Below are 23,496 nucleotides of genomic sequence, written 5' to 3' on the forward strand. Positions count from 1 at the left end.
TCTTCCAAGACTCAAGGTAAGATAAATACCTTGCTTCAGATAAAAATTTATAATTCAGGGACTTTAAGACAGAAAAATATATATCAAAAAGATTTGGCTCATAAAAGAGAAAAGTGACAATTTTTGCCAAGCAGAAATGTCTAAGATTCAGGAAATAGGAAATTAAAACTTACCAGATATGCATTAGTGAACCAGAACAAACAACTTCAAAACAACATTTTTATTATTACAATATTATTATTATTAGGCATATGGGGTAGGGTAAGAAATTGCCCATTCAGAAGACATTCATGCTGACTGAGTTATCTGTCTCTCACTTGGGTAAGTGAAATCAACATTTTCTAGACTAATTGTACATTCACATTATGCTCTGGAAATGTTATATTCTCGATCATCTGGAAGACTAGAGAAACAAAAGATCATTTCTGGTCCTATCTAAGTTATTCCACTGTTAGCAAAACACATTTTCTATACGAATTTTTCATAGAATGATTCCTTTGCCTTGCAAATCTATATTCTGTATGAGTTAAAGCAGCTCCTAGACTCATGTTGGGGATTACTAAGCAAATAAGCATTCCATATTCCTCAATAAGACCCCCAGAATTTATAAGAATTCATTCCAAAAAGTGCTATCGAGACTCAGAGATGAGGGCTGAAAAAATTTCACAAGAGAGCGATTTCTTGAGTTGTTCATTCTTGCTAGAGATACCCAAAGTTGTAAATGTTTTCTTAATCTTACTGAGACCAATAGAACCACAGAAACCATGATAGAAACACACACACACACACAAAAATAGTTGAATTTCTGGGAAATAAGGGGTCAAGCAGAAGTCCAAATGTACACAATATTTCAAAATCTGAAAAAGACTTGCATTTGCTAATTTGTACAACATAGATTTCCAGATTATATAGAGAGAAAAAAAAAGAAAAAGAAAAAGAAACTGGAGCTAGCTTCTTAAAGATCTGAATTTCAATCCCCCAAACCCATGTAAAGTCAGCCTCAAGGGTAGATAGATCTGAAATTCCAATGCTTTTACAAAATGATGGGAGGAAAAGATAGAATCCCTGGAAACTAATAATCTAGAATCCTCTACACTTGTGCACAAAGCACAGAACCAAAGATCCTATCTCAAAGAAGGTAGAACAGTCAACATTCATGTTGTTGAACACCTAAAGCATCCCATGCTACATCCTTGTCCACAGCCACACATGTAAATGGGCATAAATCACATATTATACATGTACACATGAACAATACACAAAATTAAACTTTACTGTGTGTTCTACACAAGATAATACAAGCTTAAAAAAAACTAAAACAAAAAGATGGATCAAACTGTGACCAAACCAAAGGCTTCTTATCTACATTAATTGTAAACAAAATAAATTTAAGATCTAAAAGTCATTGTTAAAGATAGAATATTGTTTAAAATATTCATTTTTTTCAGGAGAGTATGAAAAGTTCAGTGCTGAAGATGCAATAAATATTCTCAAACAGAAAGTGAAATTTCACAAAACCTGTATGAGAACAAGAGGAGAACCCACTTTTCTTTCTTTCTTTTTTTTCTTTCTTTTTTTGAATTTTCGAGACAGGGTTTCCTATAGCTTTTTGGTTCCTGTTCTGGAATTAGCTCTTGTAGACCAGGCTGGCCTCGAACTCACAGAGATCGCCTGCCTCTGCCTCCTCCCGAGTGCTGGGATTAAAGGTGTGAGCCACCACCGCTCGGCTGAGAACCCACTTTTCTAATGTGAAGTTTCAATCCTCATTCTTCATTTATCTCAGTTTCCTACTTTATTTAAGGAAATTCAAGTATGTGTGAGTACACAGACACACATCCACACACACACACACACACACACACACACACACATATGGAAATTCAAGTAAAAGTTGACTTTCTAGAAAAATAGTTAATGAATATAAAATTTAAATTAAAATGTTATTTTACTTTATTACCTGATTACTTTTCTCCCTGATTACTAACAATTAACCAACAAAACAATTACCATAAATAATGAACCAATAATGATTAACTAGTGTTCTAATAAAGTAGACATGAACGGTTTTCTGCACCATTGCCACATGTGTACCTGCTTATATCCTGCTTCAAAGACAATAGATGGGTGCAATGTCTGCAGTTTCTGACCACAGCAACAGAGACTACTCAGTCATTAATTTTAACAACATCCACCATAAAGTATAGGAAAGAGAAACAGACCTGTGACTTTGCCTAGAACAAGCGACCTTGCTGTTCTGAACTCAACTTCTGGGGAGAAGCTATAGCTGAAGAGTTGTTGGTCCACCTGTAGGAAAACAAAACAACACCATGCATGAGCCCAGGTTTTTATAAGGCGTAAAGCAAAACTTTTGTTAAAAAGTTTACAGTCTCACACAATTCTGTTCAGGGGTTTTCTTTCAAGGGAGATTTGAAGTGTCATGGAACTTGTTCCACAAAACAAACAAAGTACCCTTTCTTTCTTCCTTGTAAAATAAGATCTTTTTATAGATTTCTATTTCCTTGGAGAGCCTACAGACCTATTGTCAAGTATTTATCTCCCTACTGAGAAGTTTTCACCCAATTTTTCAATGACAGCAAGTAAACAGAGAAGCCCATCTACTCCCTGCAATGGCACAATAAATGGAGCCCAATATATTCACTTATTCCTCCCCTTTTATTCCTATAGCCACCACCTCTTTCTTTTCTGAGCTAACCCTGACCTGTTCTTGGGTGTGGACTGTAGGGCTTCCTATTCACTAAACATAGTTTGGTAAATACTCGAGGAAAGCTGCACATATTGTTACCAATAAGAGAGACAACTGATTATGTCACATTGGAGGCTCAACAGAAGTCACTGCTGGATTCTCCAGGGCTTTATTTTTAGGGTCCTCTGACTTCACATACCACTGATTCTGGCTTTTTCCCATTCTCTTTCTCCTTTTGGGCTACACCACAAATATATTCTCATTTTTCTCCATCTAGTCAAAGCCAATAGATTCTTCCAATCTCTATTACTTTGGTGAAGAGTGTACATCTATGTACATAAAAGTCAGGGGACAACCCCAGGTGCCATTTCTCAGGTGTCTTTCACTTTTTGTCTGAGACAGAATCTTCTTTTGGTCTAGAACTTCATCAAATAGGCTAGGGTACCTGGCTAGCAAGCTCCCAGGGATCAACCTGTCTCTATCTCTTCTCTTAACATCTCAGAGTTTACAAGTATGTGCTTGTCATCTCTTCTAGGTTGTTATAATGTTTCTGGGATCTGAACTGAGTTCTCCTACTGACAAGGCAAATGCTTCATCAACTGAACCCTGACTCCTGTCCTCCAATCTCCACTCTGAACTTCTATATTATTCTATCCACATCATTTCCTAATACATATGCTAGAAAGAAAGACAGACAGTAATACAATGTGGTGAACGAGTTTGCTTTACTTAAGGAAAATCAAACGGATCAGGACTAATATCTAAGCTATCTACCCAATTCGTCATCTTATCACTTTCTTTCTATACACATCTGCTAAGAGTGAATCTCTTCGGGAACCTCCTGACCTTGCCATTTATCCTGTGACTTTAGTACAAACTATGATCCATAATATGTGAATTAATACTACATTCTGCTCTGTGAATTAGACCATAATATTTCTTATTTAGTAAAAAAATATGAAACTTGATATAAATGCATACTTCCAAATGTCTTTCTCCTTACAATGCTGTAACATAGATCAACCTAGTGACAGATAACTCACAAAGATGAATAAGTTAGCCAAGCCACACATTATTGTATTAACAGTTGTCTGTGGCCATGTAATTTCAGGAACTTGGAATCCCTCTCTATGTCTCCAAGTACCCAGACTTGTCTACCTATCCATGAAAAGGCAATTTGAAAATTCAAATTAGGATTATGGGGACAGTGAAGAGTCTTGTGATATTGGTGGTTGAGTGCATTGATAAGCACCTGTTCTTTCTCTCTGACAGGTAGGCGGCATTCCAGAAATGTTCCTTACTGCCTGAGCAGAGACTAAGGATATACCAGGGACCTGCTTTTTGCTCTTGCTTTGTTTGTTTGTTTACTCTAAACAGCTTTTTCCAGATGAAAAGAAAGAAATATAGATTTGATTGAGAGGGGGTAAGGATGATCCAAAAGACAAACATGCTGCCTTCCTGAACCAATAAATTGACCTAAGGATAAACATATGAAGTCTCTGCTCTAGTCTTTTCTGCTGCCCTCAGCACTTTACAAATAGCAAGAGGCTGCTTATTATTGACTATCAATTGATTGGTGAAAATACGTAGACCGAGAAGGCAAACACATACATCTTACTGCTCTCTCTGTGTTCTACTTCCCTGTTTTTTTATTTGTGAAGAGCACAGAAAATAAAACGGTGCTAAAAATGTTATATGTGAAATGCTCTACAGGACATGCCACAGTTTTCCATCAAGGCTTCATTAAAAGTATAAACAAACAAAGCTTGTATGGATAGCTCAGTCAGTGAAGTGTTTGCCATATGGATCTAAGAACCCGAGTTTGATCCATATAACCCATGTAAAATATCAGGTGTGGTGCAATGTATTTGTCATCCCAGGGCTTGGGAGGAAAAGTCAAAGAGACCTCTTGAGCTTGCAGGAGAGCCAACACAACCTCCTTTCTAGATTTCTAGACCAATAGGAGCCCTTGTATCAAAAAAAAAAAAAAAAGAAAAGAAAAGAAAAAAACCTTGAGGAGGAACTGTGCCTCCTCAGTAATGAGACCTGAGGTTGTCCTCTGACCTCTACATGGTACCTACACACAGTACACAAGCAGGAAGTTACCATTACTATTTCTACCATTTACAGTTCAACAACAACATTCTCAATCCAAACAAGCTCAAAGGTGTGACCCTCTACTCATTTCAGGAATATTGTAACTGGTAATAATTTACTTTCTGAAGGTATAGGAATTATTCGCATGAAACATTCAATAATTATTCCTAAACATACATCTAATTAGAGTAACTAGTAATCATTCTTCCTCACAAAGTCCACATTAAAATGGACTCCATTTCTGCTCACTAGTAACCCTTGAAACTCTCTCCATGGTCCCCTATGAAATGTTTCAAGGACATAGAATCTTCCTGGATTATTTTGGTCTCGTGGTACTCAAGGTGCTCTAAAGCATATCTTTCCATGCACGATCATAGATAATTCAAAAATGAAGACTAGACCCAGTATACCCCCAAGCTTAAAACCAAAACTCATCCCACTTGTCTTAGTTTAGTAATAAACTTGAAACAGCCCAGAATCACCTGGAAAAGTCTTAAAGAGAGACTGCCTATATTGCATTGACCGGTGGGCATGTCTGTAAGGAATAATCTTAAATTAATTGATGTGAGAAGACCCATCCCATTGTGAGCAGCCCTATTTTCTAATCAGGGAGCCCTAAACTGTATGACATTAAAGAAATTAAGCTAACACAAGCAAACAAGTGGTCATAGATACATTCATTTCTCTTTGCTCTTGAAAGCTGAAGGGACTATTTTTTTATTTCTGCCACCCTGACTTTGCTCTAATGGTGGACTGTAACGTAGAATTAAGAGCAAAACTAAATCCTTTTTGCCTATAGTTGGGTTTTGTCAGAATATTTATCATGGCAACAGCCATGAAGCTAGAACATCTCCCCTTTTCCACAAGGTCACATCTATTTTAATTACACAGCTCCTGCAGCCATGTGGAATTCAGCTATTTTGTTCACAAATGTTCACTGAGGACCTAGTGCAAGGGACTGCTAGGTAAAGAACAAGCTTGGCAATAACAAATGCAAACTAAGTTTCTGGTTTTACCACACTTACATTCTAGAGTTCTAGCAGAGGGGTACTGAATATAAAGCAAATAAATACATTATATTCCCTATTAGATAACATGAGTTCCTAAGAGAAAGCAATAAAATGAGTCACTATATGGTAAAATCAAAGGAATAGGTTACAGGACATCAGGAAAGGTCTAGATAAATATAGACACTGCTATATTGAGAAATTTATACCATTAAAAAGCACCTAATTGACAGGGCAGTGGTGGTGCACTTGAGAGGCAAAGGCAGAAGCAGGCAGAACTCTTTGAGTTCAAGACCAGCCTGGTCTACAAGAGCTAGTTCTAAGACAGCCAGAGCTGCTGCACAGAGAAACCTTGTCTCAAGAAAGTACATAACTGAATTACATAACTATAGATACAAAACTGCAGGAAGTCTAGCAGAATCCTGTGTGCACAAATGGTTAGGAATGATAGAAGAGATAACAGAAGACTCACAAAGAGACAGCAGAGATTGACTTATGGTGCAGAAAAAACCTCACGGACTGATAAAAAAATATGTGTAAGTCAAGACCCAAAGGATGGGGGGCAATCTCTGCTTCAGATGTCAGCAAGACAAAGGCTGGCATGCCCCCCATGGTGGGTAGCACCTTTGTCAATTGGAGGAAAGCTTGGGTCTAGGAAACCATGGAGTTGCCCTGGTCTAGTTGCTATGAAAGGCATGCAATATAGTAATGGGGGGATTAGAGTCATTGACTCCTGGAGTACTGGGTGCCTTCTGTTCCTGGGAAAGTGATACACCCCTCAGGCAGTGAAGCCTTCAGGCCTCTTTATGTTTCTCTGTATTTTTTCCTTTGAAGTCAAGAAAGTGTGAAAGCTTAACAGGACATTAATCACATGTATCCTGTATAGCATGGAAATGTCATTGAATCCTGGTTAGCACAACTGTATTGATCCTGGCAATTGCAACTATATTCTGTAGAAGTGGTTTCGGGCAGGCCTGCTTTTTGTCCCACCTGGCTCCTGCATGGCTAGATTTACACCCAAAATAATAACACACAAACTGTATTCATTTAAATGCCTCCTGGCCCATTAGTTTCAGTCACTTATTGGCTAATTCTCACATCTTGATTAACCCATTTCTAATAATCTGTGGAGCACCATGAGGTGATAGCTTACCGGGAAAGATTTAGCATGTCTGACCTGGTGGCTGGCTCCATAGCATCTGACCTAGAGAGGAGAGGCATGACGATTGCCTCACTTCCCTCTTCTTCCCAGCATTCTGTTCTGTCTACTCCACCCACCTAAAGGCTGGCCTATCAAATGGCCAAGGCAATTTCTTTATTAACAAATAAAATCAACACAAAACAGAAGACCGTCCCACATCAATATTCTGTTCCTGACAAGGGTCTAAAGAGTCTGATTTCTCTCAATAAAATTGTCACAGGTTCAGTCTATCTGGGGCTCCTCCAAACCAAGTATGGTTTTATGCCTTGACAGCCATATCAGGTAATCCTGGCTTGGTAAGAACGTGTGGGCATTTACACCTAGGGATGTAATATATTACATCTTACAGGAAAGTTCATTAAGCTTAATAAGTAACTAACTCAAAGGCTTCAGGAAGGCCCTGAAACTGACCAGATACACTAGGACTAGGCCCATAGTTCCCCAAAATGAGTTGCTTGATCTGACTTCAAGTTGTACAGTGCATCCCAGGTTTCCAGCTTTAGTGAGTTGCCACCTATGCTAAATTGAATTGTAGTCATGTTTTTAAATCACTTCTGTTCCTGTAAACACTCATCTACACCCCTGTTTGTAATCTCAATAAAACTTAGTGGTTCATTGATTTGGAATTAGAGACATCCTAATCTTGGTTTGTTGTTTATTCTCTGTATGGAGTGTGTAGACATTTGTTCATACTTCTATTGAAATATTTCACACAGCACTTAACTATTGGGCTCTGCAAATACAATTTCATTCATATTTTGAACAGTACAATTTTGAGTAATCTGGTGGGACTATGGGGAAGGAAAGCAAAATAATTAATTTTGATTGTCAGCTACATGAAATTTAGAATTATCATGGAAATAAACTTCTAGGCATATCTTTGGTCAAGTTTCTAGATTGGATTAATTGAAACAGAAAGACCCATCTCAAAAAAGTATCACCACTACATAAAACTGGGCTAAAAAGAAGAAAGTGAGCTAACACCTTCATTCGTCTCTGCTCCCATACTGAGGACAGAATGTGACCAGCTGCCTCATATGCCTGGCACAATAACAGAATGTACTTTCCAATTTCAAACCAGAATCATGTTTCTTAGGCATTTTGTCACAACAAAGAACAAAGTAACTAAATCAGAAGTTACACTTTGGAAATTGGAGTATATTAAGTTTTCCAAGGAATTTGAAAATAAAATGTTAAAATTCTGGAAAAAAAATGGAATTCTTCCCTTGATCCAGAGAGATCTTGGTTGACTTGTTTGTTTTCTTGTTTCTAATGCATTCAATAATTACATAGTTTGTGTTTCAGGGAGCTATTAGTGGAGTTGGAAAGGTGGGAAAACAGGAGGTTGTAGAAGCTATGCTTGTTAGACAGGCATGAGAGCTGACTCACACAGGCAGTTGGGCAGGCCTTAAACCTTTGAGACATTCAGCACTCAAATGTCATGGGAGGAATAGAGCCCTCATGTCCAGGTAGGAGGAGATGGGGCAGGAGGAGCTAGGCTAATGAAATTGTGTGATATGTCTTATAAAGAATACACTGTTTGCAGAGAAAGAGAGCAAAGTCATCTTCTAAGAGGGCAGATTTCACTTCATCTGTTGCTTGTAAGGAAAGAAGGAGAACATTTGAAGTGACAATTGTAGAGAACATATATGAATGGATTAAACTCACCAATGCAAAATGGTGATTGCTAAGCTGATGAACACTCTCCCTTGAGGTTATGATGAAAGAGGGCTCATCCAGACTTTGGCTGAACTTTATATTCAGCTATGCCCTGCTCTTCTTTTGACTCTTTGTACAGAGTCACTAATCTTTCAGAGAAGCCTTCCATACTGTTTCCTTAGATAGCTATGCCTGTGATTATACAAATCATTTTTTCTTTATTTTATTGATTTTTTGAGCTCTACATTTTTTTCTCTGCTCCCCTCCCTGCCTCTATCCTCCCCTTCAACCCTCTCCCATGGTCTCCACGTTCCCAGTTTACTCAGAAGATCTTGTCTTTTTCTACTTCCCATGTAGATTAGATCTATGTATATCTCTATTAGGGTCCTCATTGTTATTTAGGTTCTCTTGGATTGTGATTTGTGGGATAGTTTTCTTTGATATATGTTTTAAAACCACTTATGAGTGAGTACATGTGATAATGGTCTTTCTGGGTCTGTGTTACCTTACTCAAAAATGATATTTTCTCGCTCCATCCATTTTTGCCTGCAAAATTCCAAATGTCATTAAATTTTCTGCTCTGTACTACTCCACTGTGTAAATGTATCACATTTTCCTCATCCATTCTTCAGTTGGGGGACATGTAGGTTTTTTCTAGGCTATAGCAAACAATGTTGCAGTGAACATAGTCAAGTACATGTCCTTGGGGCATGGTTGAGCATCCTTTGGATATATATACAAAAGTGGTATTACTCGGTCTTGAGGAAGGTTGTTTCCTAATTTTCTGAGAAATCACCACACTAATGCCCAAAGGGGCTGTACCAGCTTGCATTTCCCCTGGCAATTCAGTAGTCTTCCCTTTACCCCACAACCTCTCCAGCATAAGTTGCATCACTTGAGAACTTTCTCTGTCTTCTTTTTGCCAGCCAGCTCTTCCTTGTTGTCAATACCCACTTTGTACTAGGAAGTGAGTAGTGATGCATAGAGGAGACCTGTTCCTTCCTGAGGGTTTCCACAACACCTGTGTCCTCCACTGTTCCCACCTGTACCCTATGCCAATTCCCATGTAGCCCTTGCTGGAGTCTTCTGTACTTTCCTCTTTGCAAGCAACCCTTCATAGCTCAATATGGTTAAGACATAATTAAACGAGCACAACCAGAATCGACAGTGCTTCCTCTTCCTCTCAAGTAGTTTCTGATGGAATAACTCTGGTGAGGATTCAAAAACTTACATTTCTATCTATTTCCCAATTGATCACAGTACCAGTGAGAAGAAGGAGCATGTCTCAGGGATTGACTGGAGTCTAAGGCAACTCTATACTACAGTATGTGGCTGGGGATAGAAGCTCAGACATGTGTGAGGGAGAAGCCTTGGTATGCAAGCTGAGTAAAAAAACGAGAAGTGAAATACCTGAACAGAAAGCTCAGGCCCCTCGCGGCTAATCTTCACCTGATGCACCCTTTTGTTGGCCAAGTTCTCTGTGCTGATGGTGAACACATGACTTTCTTCCTTGGTGAGCCGATAGCGAACTTGTAAACTTCCTTGAAAGCAAAAAAGTAGGAGAAGATTAGAATTAAGAATAGCAAGCACATGTTCTCCCTCCTTCTGCTCCTCATTGGGACCTTGGGAGCTCAGTCCAGTGCTCCAGTGTGGGTCTCTGTCTCTATCTCCATCCATCACCAGATGAAGTTTCTGTGGTGATATGCAAGATATTCGTCAGTATTGCTATAGGATAGGGTCATTTCAGGTTCCCTATCCTCAGCTGCCCAAGGAACTAACTGGGGACATCGCCTTGGGCTCCTGGGAGCCACTCTAGGTTCAAGTCTCTTGCCAACCCTAAGGTGGCTCCCTTAACTAAGAATTGTGCTTCCATGCTCCCCTATCCAACCTTCCTTTATCCCAATCATCCTCTTTCCCCAAGTTCCCCCCATCCTCCCCTTCTCACTTTTCTCTCTCCATCTCCCCTTACCCCCATCCCACCCCACCCCCAAGATCCCAATTTTCTCCCCGGCAATTTTGTCTACTTCCCATAGCAAAGAGGATAACTATATGTTTTTCCTTTGGTTCACCTTCTTACTTAGCTTCTTTAGGTTCACCAATTGTAGACTCCATGACCCTTATTTATGGCTAGAAACCAATTATGAGTGAGTACATCCCATGTTCATCTTTTGGGGTCTGGGTTACCTCACTCAGTATAGTGTTTTCTATTTCCATCCATTTGCATAGGGACCACGAGGGTTGCACCCACCCACTGAGACAGTGGGGCTGATCTATTGGGAACTCACCAAGGCCAGCTGAACTGTGACTGAAAAAGCATGGGATAAAACCGGACTCTTTGAACATGGCGAACAATGAGGGCTGATGAGAAGCCAAGGACAATGGCACGGGCTTTTGATCCTACTTAATGTGCTGGCTTTGTGGGAGCCTAGCCAGTTTGTATGTTCACCTTCCTAGATATGGACGGATGGGAGAAGACCTTGGATTTTCCACAGGGTAGGGAACCCTGACTGCTCTTTGGACTGGTGAGGGAGAGGGAGAGGAGTGGGGGCAGGGGGAGAAGGGTGGGAGGAGGGGGAGAAGGGTGGGAGGAGGGGAAGGGAAATGGGAGGCTGTGAGGAGGCAGAAACTTGTTTTTTTTTCCTTTTCTTAATAAAAAAAAATTCAAAAAAAAAGAATAGCAAGCACAACACAGAAAAATGGGATTAAATTGTTCATGAGTTATTTGTTTCTGTTTTCTGGGTCTCAATGACTTAGCACTAAAGATTTTTAAAATTCATAAATTCATCAGAGTTGAAATATAAACTTCTGAATATCTCTACTAAACAAAATGAGTGTGTCTCTGTGTTGTTCTTCTTTATTCTATATGTACTATTTTAAATTAAAAGTCTAATTTGAGATCATCATGGTGGTGTAGAGCTATAATTTCAGCATTTATGAGGTGGAGACATGAAGATTGGGATTTCAGGACAGCTGGGTTACAGAGTGAGATCCTGCCTCACAAGAGCAGCTAGAAAGAAGGAGAAAGGGGATAAGGAGAAAGAAAGAAACAAAGAAAGAAAGAAAGAAAGGAAGAAAGAAAGAAAGAAAGAAAGGGAGAAGGGGAGAAGGGGGAGGACAGAGGAAGTAAGAGGAGCACTTTGGCAAGCACAGCCACAGACCACTTTTGTAACTGGAATATGAAAACATGAGCATGACTTGATTATTCTCATGGCATGGTTCTCTCAAAGTCACCTTCCTCCTTCTGAGGTTGAGGAAGAAGAAACTTACCTGTTTCCATCCATTGATGTGTAATGTAATGTTTCCAGTTTAAGTATGGTCTCATTAAGGCTCGTTGGCCAACCTAAACCTTCATGACAAAAGTCAAATTTTGCCAGGAGAGTGTTTTTCAAGTAAATTTTCACTATCCCTGGGGTCAGGAAATCAATCCACTGATCCTCAGAGGTACAAAACAGATGGAAAATAAATGGAATTTAGGAAGTATATGAAGGTATATGAAAGGTGTATGAAGGACTTTCCTCCTTGCCTTTTTTCCATGGGAGGGGAAAGGAGAGGATTGGGGGAGTGAGGAAGACAAAGTGTTGCAGCATAAATGGAATGGCTACTTTAGTGTGATTTCCATTTTCAATGGGAAAGCTACTCTACATGGAAAAAGTGATGTGGAAGACAAACATTCACTGGCTTCTTTATCCCAGACATGTTTTCCCATTTCTCCTCTTCAACATGGCTAATGGCCTCAATTGCTCTGTCCACTCTGAGGGTTCATGAGCACTGTATGTACAGTTGGGGTCTTCCTCAGACACCAGAAGTTCTCTCCCGTAGTACACACAGGAGCACAAAATGCTGGGAGCAAAGTACAGTATCATATTCTGAGAGCATTATGGAGAAAAGTACATTTACTCAAATTTGGGCTAAGAAGTATGATTCTAATCCATACCTTCACATTTTCCCGTTGCTTTTATCTTCCTCAACAGACTCATTTTTCTTATTGCGGTCAACCATAGGAAAACAACAGGGCTTGTGTTCAAGACTGATATTCTTGGTCACCATGCCAGTGCTTGCATACTCTTTGCCTTTCTCTGCCTCTTTCTATGACTGTTAATATTCATTGTCTCTCTCTTCCCTTGGGTTCTCTATCACCACACTCCTTTCTCAAGCCTACACAATGGTAAACACTTTAGATTTACAGTCCCAAAGGTAGCAAACTGTCAAAGGGAATGTACTATCAATATAACAAACCAAAGAATAGGCTAAGTGCCAGGTCAGAAGCACACTGAGAGCAATGCATCATACCGCATTTTTCCCACTTGGTCTCGTTTTTCTCTCTAGTATACATTAGTAGTGTTGTGCATAAATGGGATACTTTTTCTGTATGAATTTGGGCAGAGATTTGCTGGTTATAATATGGAAATTAAAAATAAAAATGATTTTTGGGATGCAGTTATCTCCTTCTTTCCACATATGTTCCTTAAATAAATATTTGTAATAGAATGCACTCTGGTCCCCAGCAAGTACTGCATAAAATTTTAGTGGGTTCTTTTAATGTTGATACACTCAAATATATATATATATATATATATATATATATATATATATATATATATATGAGCCAAATCTATACCTTTATTTCTTTCTGCACATGAGAACTATACAACAGTTATTATCAATACTGCTTAAAAAATAACAATTGGACCTAGTGAGATATCTTAGCAGGCAGCAGTGCTTGACTATTTGCATTCCATCCTTGGGTTCCATGCATAAGAAGGGGAGAATTGGCTCTGAAAACTTGTTTTCTGATTTCTACACACACAGCATGGCACACTGTGCACTCATACAGAAACATACAATGAATATATTAGTATAAAAAACTCTTTCATTGAAAATAGTAGTGTGAAACTTACACAAAAACAAACAAACAAAAAAAACCCTAGAATTAAACGTGGTGATGAGGATCCTTTTTCAAAAGAATCACATTCACATTTTTAAAAATGCCCTTGTCAAGCTGAACAGAATTACATTGCTTGACTTACTAAGCAAATTCATTATGATTGAGTTCCTGCCTTCCATGTTCATCTAGAAAGTTCTTTTTCTTAATTTTACAGTTAAAAGAAAGCAAATGAAAGTTTTAGAAATTGAAGAACTTCTTAATGTATTTATTTAATAGATTTTAGAGTCAGGTGTAGAAACTATAGCTAGGTGGTTACAAACAATGGTTGCAGGTTTCCTTTAGAATGCCATAGCCCCAGTTAGCTAGTCATCCCTTCCTAAAGGGGTCTTTAGTGAGAAGTTTTCACATTAGGTTCCTTTCCACTATCCTTCAGAATTCAGCATGATGCTTCTCTTGGGAAACAACCTGGATTCTGTAAGCTCTGAGGCCTGTCCATCATTATCCTAGCTTACACTGTGTGATATTGATCATAATCTGCACTCTCTAGAAGTCAGGACATAGCGTGTGTGTGTGTGTGTGTGCGTGCGTGTGTTTGTGTGATGTTAATTTGTATTCATATATAGTGTGCATATCCATTTTTGCACCTGTAGAAGCTAAAGGTCAATACTGAGCCTTTCCTGGTTCATCCCCACCTAACTTTTGAAATGGGGTCTCTCACTGGTTAACCAAGAGCTCACTGACTGGTTAGACTGGGTGGTGACGGAGCCCTGTAAAGCCTCATATCTCCACATTCTCAGTACTGCAGGTTTTACATGAACACTGGAGATCCAAGTTCAGGTCCTCATGCTTGCATAGCAAGCAATTTATTGGTCAGGCCATCTCTTCAGTCCACTTAGTTCCATATTCTATATCTTCCTGAAGTGTGTATCTTTAAAATGTTTTTAATCTAGTTGAAACAGACTAAAACAACAGTCCTTCCTGGTGCTATGACATACCTGGCAGGGATGAGCTATGTAACTCCATATCAGATATGTTTACCTTGAATTAGGAAGTGAAAAATCAGGGCTGAGGATGTATGTTGCTGGTAAAGCACTTGATTCCCACAGGTAAGATTCTGCCTGGATTGGATACTCATCCATGCAAGCACAAAATACAAGCAAACAAACAAAGCTAACCAATGTCTATTATAGTTTGAGCACTTTGTTTGGTGGTACCATTATTCATTTATTTATTTTTTGCTCATGTTAGAATCCATATATATATATATATATATATATATATATATATATGGATTCAAGTCCTTCCTGCGTTTCTCACCAGTGTTGTCACCCATAGGTTCCACATTCATGACCTACTGCTCTCCATAAAATCAACCGTGAAGCTGCGTTTCACCCACACACTTTAAAGTAGCCTGGAAGACATTTACTCCGAGTGCTTGTGACATCTGAATGAGTCACTTTGGTTGCTGTCACACCTCTCCGTCTTTCACATTTGTGTAATTTTATACCACATATTCAAATAAGTATGCAACCTGTGAAGCAACATCGCTGTTTCAATTGTTTTAGTAGCTCCCCAATGTCCGTAGATTGAGCCAAACTTGGACATGGTTAAAAGACACTGTGTTATCTTTTACCATTTCCCTTAAACTTAGTTCACTGCATACTTTGCCTCACCTCTATGCTCCCTGACTATATTTTCTGTTGCTTTTTTTTTTTTTTGCCTTTTACTTAGTACAATTGTTTCTCTTTTTAGTTAGCAATGTCTTATACATCTTTACCAAGGAGCAGCTCCTCATTCATTAGTTAGGTCCAAAGCAGTCAACCAAATCATGTTTTCTTTATGCATGCAGACATCAATTTTAACACTACTTGTTTGGATGTATTATCATAGAATCAATATCAAACTTCAATATTTATTATTGCTTTCAACTCTAGAACTGCTACAATACAAATCAATTATCTATCTCTTTCCATTATCTTTTACCCCTTCCTCTAAGACCCAGTCTTCTCTCTAAAATGTAAGATTAACGGTCATGTTCAACATTTTCAAGGCCTCTCTTCTCTCAACAAAATTACCCAGATCATCACCCTGACCAAGCTTATACAAACTTTGGCCCATCATGGATCACTGTGGGTGGGTATTGGAGTGGCAGAACCAGAACCAATAACACTGTTCTTAGTGGCTGAACTGAGGGAAGAAAAATATAAATAATGTGAATCATTTGTTGGCCACATTAAATTTATGCCCACCTTTAAGTGAGTATTTCTTGTGTGGTTTCAATAAATGTACTTCTTATGCCCCATCACCTCTTGGATCAGAACCTTTAATGCCTTTCTTCTTTCTCAGACCACAGTTTAGGATTTTCTTTTCTCAATCTCAGCTAATGACCTTATTTCCTATTTAAGAATACTGAAGCAATAAACAATAACATCTGTAATTCTGGAACAGTATATACTGTGACCTGTTAATACCAGATTTTGGCTCATCTGCCATCCTTTCTGTTAGTTCTTGTGTGTGTTTATATGCACACTTCTGTGTAACATCAGAAAACAATGTCATGTGTCCTCCTTTGCTTTCCACAGTTTTGGAGACAAGGTCTCTTGCTGTCTGTCACTGTCCAGGCTTATCTAGGTGGTCTGGTCTGTGAGCTCTGGGTATTCTACAGTCTTTGCCCCATAGCATCTGTCTCACTTTAGGATTGTTGAGAATATAAATATGCACTACTGTGTTTGCTTTCTATGTGGGTTCTTGGGATGCAAACTCATATTCTCAAAGTTGTGCAGCAAATGCTTTGCCCATTGGGCCATCTTCCGAACTCCACATTTGGGAGTCATATCAAAGAGACTACTTGTGCTCTCATCCAGTGTCAAAGTATATTCTTCTCATCCTTCATTTCTAGTTAAAGACAGTTCCAAGTTGTCCTCTCTGCCTTCCACATGTGCACTGTGATAGCATGTGCAAACACACACACACACACACACACACAATCAGACAAATACTATATTGAAGATTTTTAGATGGAACTCCCATGTGATTTAGCTATCATAAATATGTAATATTGTATGTAATACATAATATATATCCATAGATATTGAATAAAATGAGAATTTCAAAGAAATACATGCATCCCCCATGCCTTTCTGCATAAGAGACACACTCCAAATATTACAGTAAACCCTAGAGGTTTGTTGTGGCATGAATGAAGGAATTGTGGTTTGTGTATACAGTGTCTTGTGAGAAAGAAGTACATTTTTCCATTTGTGACATGGCTGGGCCTAGGGGCACTCTTGTAAGTGGGAAAGGACAGACACAGAAAGATGGGTATCACAGATTCTCACTGACATATGGTCTCTGAAAGTGCAGACCCACAGACTCCATGAGGAGAGCGGTGGGTAGTACAGGGTGGGACAATCAGAGACATTGATCAAAGAGCACATCTCTCCAGCTATAAGAGGAAAAACAGTTTTAAGATCATAATACTTTGAGATCTAGAAATGAAACAGTTATATTACTTTCTATATATATTTAATCTTCAAAAATAAAGAATTATGAAAAAGACACTAGTTTTATAATTAGTACCTGAGTGAACAACCAAATTTCCCAAGGAAGTTTATTATAAACTCATAAACTACAATATTTTTACACGTTTTTATAAATTCCCGATGATGACAATTAGAATCTCAGCTTGAGACACGGCCACTCGCCCACAAGAATAAAAACAAATACAAGGACCCAAACACCTCTTTCCATTTATGTGTGGTTTCTGCTGTGGATAAGAGTTCCAAGGCAGGATGATAGTCACTAGAAAGTCCTAACTAAGCACTGATTTGGTGTTTACAGACATTGGTGTCTGTTGTAACAGGGACAATATGCACTGAGATAAACTGCAATGTTATCAAAAAGTTGTATTGCTTTGGGTCAGGAATCAAGAAATGTTAATATTGTGCCATGGCTTAGTCACACTCCCTGTGTCTCCCATACAATGATATGGAAAGGATAACAGTTTTTTTCTCTCTCTCTTTTACTAAGCCATTTATTCATTTATTGTACATCCCTGCTGCAGTTTCCCCTCATTCTTCTCCTTGCATTCCTTCCCCCACCTTCCTTTTGACCCTCCACCCATGACATCACCCCACCTCTGCTACTTTTCAGAAAGGGACAGGCTTCCCATGAGTGTCAACAAAGCAAGGAATATCAAAGTGAAGTAGGATTAAGCTCCTCCCCCTGTCCCAAGGCTTGGTAAGGCAACCCAGTATGAGGAAGAGATTCCCAAAGTGTCAGGAACATGCCCTGCTCCCACTGCTCAGAGTACCATATGTAGACCAAGCTATACAACTGTAACACATTTGTAGAGGACCTAGGGCAGTGCCATGGGGAACCTTAGCTGTCAGTTCGGTATATGTGTGTGCTCCTATGAGACAAAGTTATGGAACTGTTCATTTAACTGAATCACTTACTACAGAATTATAATTTATTTACTCTGTAAATATGGAATATTTGTCAACCTAAAGAAGTAAGATAGGGAACTGGAATGATGGCTTAGCACTTACAAGCATGTGCTACTTTCAGAGAGGACCCAAATTCAGTTCCCAGCACCCATGTGAGGCAGCTTGCAACTGCCTGTAACTCTAGTTCCAGAAACCTGATGCTATTTTCTGGTCTCTGAGGAAACCTGCACACATGTACATATGCACACACACACACACACACACACACACACACACACACTATTAAAATAGAAAAAATCTTTAAAAACAGAGTAATATTATTCTGCTTTTACAAAATCTATTATTTGGAAGCCTATTGGCAAAGCTGTATTCTGTGGAAATTATGGTCACCTTTGGAGCAAAGGTAAATATTAAGGTTATTTCACACAGTTCCTATCTTGCACCAGGGAAGGGCAGGGTAGTTGGAAGAAAGTCAGTCACCCAGGAGCTCTTTGAGACTTCCTTCTAAATTAGTAACCTCAATGCTCTGAGCTTCCTTCATCCACTCTGCTCTTATGGCTTTCTTGGGCTCAATTCATTCCTTATTCAAAATGTCCTTGAAAATCCTCAGAGGAAGTAATAAGCGGATGCCAAGGCCTGAAGCGCTTTCAGTAGATGGGCTCCAGTTTACTTTATTCAGCCGTATTCTGAGCACTTTAATAAGAAACAATTATCTTCTTCTATTTCACTGCTTCTGTTTACGCTAGCACAAAATATCCCGCAACCTGTCTTACCTTTAGCTCAAAATGTGTTTGCATAGAATCAAATCCCATTACTGCAACTGAATGCAGACCTCTCATCTCCTTCTGTGGCACTCTGTTCTTATCTATTTCCCTATGCCTTGCATCATGGAATAGGAACCTTTCCTGAATGACAGGGGGAAATGCTGAATGATGAAATTAAGAGTTTCATTATTTTTAACTTCTCACATGACAAATATTAGGTTTTAACGATTGGTTTGACACCATCTGAAATCATCTAAAAAGATCATCTTAAGTGAAGAAATCTCTAGATCTGCTTAGCCTGGAAGAATGTCTTGGGGAGGGACAGTCTGCACTGTTAATTGAGGTGGGAGAAGCCAGCCCACCTCGGGTAACACTATTTCTGAGCCAGGGATCCTGAACTGTATATACAGGTGAGAAAAAAAAAAATCAAGCGATGAAGCAGACAGGGCATTTATTTCTCTCTGCCAGACTTACACTCTGAGCTTAGTCTACATGTATATGAGATACAGGGTCCATGGGAGAGACTGGTGATCCTTTATGTGTTAAGAGATTCCATTAAGTTACTAAGGATGTGTGTTCCTTTCTTTGGAGACCAAATTCGAATTCGCTTCCATTAAGATGTGAACATTTCTCCTATTTGTGTATGATTTATATTATTTGAAAGCAACAGTCATTAGAACTCAGTGCAGTAATTAGTCTTTGAAGTGGTCCCAATGAGGCAGCTTTGTGAATATCACATTATGTTTTATGATCCAATTTCTCTTGACAATAGCCACTCTTCATAACAACACTTAAAATTTGTAAATATTTGGCAATAATGTCACTCATGTGTGTCTTTGAATACTCTTTGTTTCAATGGTCATAGACAGTGATGGAATGAAAGAATACTAGGTGACCACCTGAGGCCTTTTCGCCTGTTTGGAGGAATGTTGCTCATATCTACTCCTTCTCTCTCAGAAGGATCTCCCTCCCGTGTTCTTATCTCTCTTTTGTATTGCCAAGGGTTCTTATTTGCAGACTGTCTATTGACATGTTCCATCGAAGGGGAATATCCCTCCACATGCACAGAGTCATAAAAACAAGGCACCAGAAAGCAATGGAGAGCCATCAGCAGTCAACACAAGGGAATCAGAAGACCATGGAAAATTTAGCAATAGAGGACTGAAAAAGGCTAGTCTGTAATGTACTTTTTAGAAAAAAAAAACATGAGAACTTGTTTTTGCTAGTTTCTTTGTTCTTTTCCCAACATCAAAATAAAAGCTGGGCACAGGGTGCATACCTACAACCTCAGTGCCAGATGAAGTGAAAACATGGATCCCTAGTTATCTGGCCTGTCAGCCTACCCACCCAAAGAGTTTCAATTTGTAGGGGATCCTGTTTAATAAAATAGCATGAGGAAAGACATAGAGGAAAACACAGACTTCCACTACTGACCTCCAAATCCATACACACATGTGCACATACATACAAACATCTACACATGCGTAACATATACCTATACACATATAGACATACCAAGTACACACAAGAGACAAAACTAAAATGTTTTACTAGAGAAAAGAATGTTTAAAAATCATGGAGCTAGGGATACTTGGAGACAGCTAACTGGGTAAGGGCACTCGTGCAAGCATGGGGACTCAAATTTGAATCCCCAGCATACACATAAAATCTGAGTATGGCAATAGTTGCATATAATCAAAGGACATTGAAGGTACACAGAAAGGTGGAACCTGGGTTGTCTTCTCAGTCAACCTTGGATTGAGTGGGAAATCCTATCTCAAGGGATTGAGGTAGAAAGTGGCAGAAGAAAACATCTAGTGTCTATCTTCCCATATGCAAGTATGGGTGTAAACACACACACGTGCACACACGTGCCATCCTATTTGCAAATACCCCTTTAATTGGAACTGGAAAAGGGATCATGTTTGACTTTATGTCCTTCCTCGAAGATAGAATGAATGTCAAGATCTCAGTCCTGTCTTGGCCACTAATGTTGCATTCATCATATGAAGCTCAAATCTCTGAAGAGTTTGAATGCAGGCAAGCTGGAGTTCCAGCTGTGTAGTATCATAGAAGACTGATTTTCACACAACCAGCCTTTCTAAACAGAAGCCTGTGGTCTTAAACAGAGGAATGAGAAACTACTCCTTTTTCTTTCCATAAAAGTTTGATTGAAAATTAAATGAAAAAGAGGGAGAAAGGAAAGGAGTGTGTGTTTGGATGGAGGTAGGAATGTATGTGAGGATAAACTGAAAGACAATGCCTAGCACAAATTTTGGATATGAAACAAAACTGACCTGAGGGATACTATTAACTCAAACTGTGAGCTTTGTAAAAAGCCACCATTTAATGTCTTCAAACTACTACTCAGAACAGCTCAATGTGAATGGAAGCTCTGAAGAATCACTGCCCTATGTTCAGGAAAGCAGTGGATGGCAGCCAACCCATTCAACAGCCGTCCACAGGACAAGGAGCTGAATCCTACTCTGATTTAATAACATTCTCTAAAGCATCTCAGTATCCAATATGTAGTGTTCTTTAAGAAAGTTGTCTTATTTAGGGTTTCTATTGCTGTGATGAAACACCATGGCCAAAGAAAAGTTGACAGGAAAGAGTTTATTTGGTTTACATTTTTACATTTAATTGAGATTTCCTCCTCTAAGGCCACTGTAGTTTATGTCACATTGACATAAAGTTATAACACAAAATTGACCACTTGCCAACTGAACATAAAACCACATCACTGGCACAGTCATATCTGGTGGGAACTGCAAAAGTCATAAAGCCTGCACAGCTGCTTGACAAAGATTCAGCAAAGCTGAGATGCATGATAGTTGCCAGTGACTTTTTTTTTTATTTCTGCCTGTTGCATACTTGAGGAACCTTTAATATTTGTACAATTTGGGGGTATTGGGAACTGATCAAAAATTTCTTATGAATCATTTATTCATTTTCCCAATAGTTAGTGCTACTTCTAAGCTTTCCCAGGAAAGTACTGAACGTATTACCTCTCATGCTTTTAGGGAAATATCCTTATCTACTTGAAGGTCTTCCCTGTTCCTTTGAGGTTGTGACAAACAAAAAGAAGTCAGAGGTCTCTTCATGAGGCTATGGAATATTCTTAAAACATCTGCCTTGTACTTACTCAGGATCAAGATCATCAAAACAAAGTAAACTTTAAAAGATCAAAAATATTTGTTGAGCTGGAGAAGTTGCCCACAGATCAGATTACAAGACACTTCCTAATATGTATTGACTATTATGTGTCAAATATAGCAACAAAGTTAAATTAGCTGAAGTTACTTCTGCCCAATGTGGAGACTTTCATTGATTGCAAAGAATGATATAGAAAGATGATAAAAGAATGAGATGTCAAGTCCTCCTTTTCAGAGAAAAGTTAGCTCATGCAGAGTCATCATGATCAAAGAACAAAAGAGTGCCAGAATTAGATATATAAACCAATTATATAAAGATATAAAAATGTAAACATTGTCAGAATTTGAATAATGATGCTACAGCTTTGGCCTGAGGATTTTTCTTGAGCATTCTGTCCATTTATACTGTTTGGGACATGGCAATCTGCCTGAACTGGCTTAGAGTTTTCATTTTTTTTTTTTTTTGGTGACCTTGAAGCCACAAAAGTCACTATCCTGAGTAGAAGCTGTCAAGTGGGCTCTGGATTCCTAAAAATTGGGTAATGGGATTCATGAGTAAAAATCATTACAAAAGATAAGGGTTTATCAATGATGATAAAATTTAAGGGGGAAAATTACTGTAAAAGGTAATTCTTTTCTGTCATGGTTTATCAACGATAACTAAAAGATACGTAAGAGGAAGTGAAACACACATCCAAAACCAAAAATGATATAATGTATGTTTTGGAACAGTATGAATCTATACTGGCTTACTGCCTTCTATATAAACAAACACTCTGGCTGCTAGTCAGTCAGGCTGAAAGATCCTCCAGTCCATCATTCCTGTCTCCTTTTCCCTCACTGACTCCTTACATCCAGTCAACTGCTGGCTCTTGGTACATCATCATTAAGCCACAACCCTTCCTTTCACATTCATGAACCTTCAAAAATACCACAGTATTTACAAATTCAAGCACGTTAAATGTTCAATCCCTTTAAAAGATCCAGTGTGCTTTAAAAAATTGTTTTTTTTTTAATCAAAATATTTCTACTGTGGGCTCCTAAAAAATTAAAACTAAGTTAAATACTTTCTTATTTCAAAAAGGAAGAAGCTGGGCATAGTTACAGTCTGAACAATGTAAAACCAAACTCACAATGTTGTAAATAACCTATTGATTAACGTCTGGGAACCACTCATGATCTTCTGGGCTCCTCCAAGGGCTTGGGTGACTTCTCTGGTTCTATCTTCTTCAGCACACACAGATTGTCTTCCAGGCTCATATTTCCTCCACTCTATACTTGCTGTTTTCCTTGGTGCCCATCTCATATTACTGGGTCCAAATTCTGGGGTTTTCTTCTGCAACTAGACTGCACTTTCCTAATAGCCTCTTTAAGGCTCTCTTCAGGGACTTCAGAACTGACAACTAGTGCCAGGCCTCAGACAACCTTGATGACCCCTCCATACTAGTACTAGCTGGATGATTCCTATACTACTGAGTTTGGCTGCCAAAGGAGGTATATGTCTGGCCATCTCTGGGACACAGTTTGTGTATGCTGACCCTGAAAAAATACTTCCCAAAAGATTTCACCTCACTGA

The 23,496-nt window shown here is 38.8% G+C and overlaps 1 protein-coding gene across 3 annotated transcripts in view; it reads right to left on the reverse strand.

Moving 5' to 3' along the window:
• Positions 1-23,496, reverse strand: part of Cntnap5 (contactin associated protein family member 5) — a 956,023-nt gene that overhangs the window by 54,047 nt on the left and 878,480 nt on the right. For all 3 annotated transcript variants that reach the window (XR_005974031.1, XM_041648130.1, XM_041648128.1), the window contains 2 exons: positions 10,079-10,209; positions 2,220-2,304 (listed from right to left, as the gene is read on the reverse strand). Coding sequence is in view for 2 of the 3 variants with exons in the window: in XM_041648130.1 (XP_041504064.1) it covers positions 2,220-2,304; positions 10,079-10,209 (216 nt within the window). In the remaining variant the exon portion in view is untranslated. The remainder of the gene's footprint in view (positions 1-2,219; positions 2,305-10,078; positions 10,210-23,496) is intronic.

The sequence above is a fragment of the Microtus oregoni genome, unplaced genomic scaffold (assembly GCF_018167655.1).
Source record: "Microtus oregoni isolate MIOR12 unplaced genomic scaffold, Mior012 000003F_ref0000135, whole genome shotgun sequence".
Lineage (NCBI taxonomy): Eukaryota > Metazoa > Chordata > Mammalia > Rodentia > Cricetidae > Microtus > Microtus oregoni.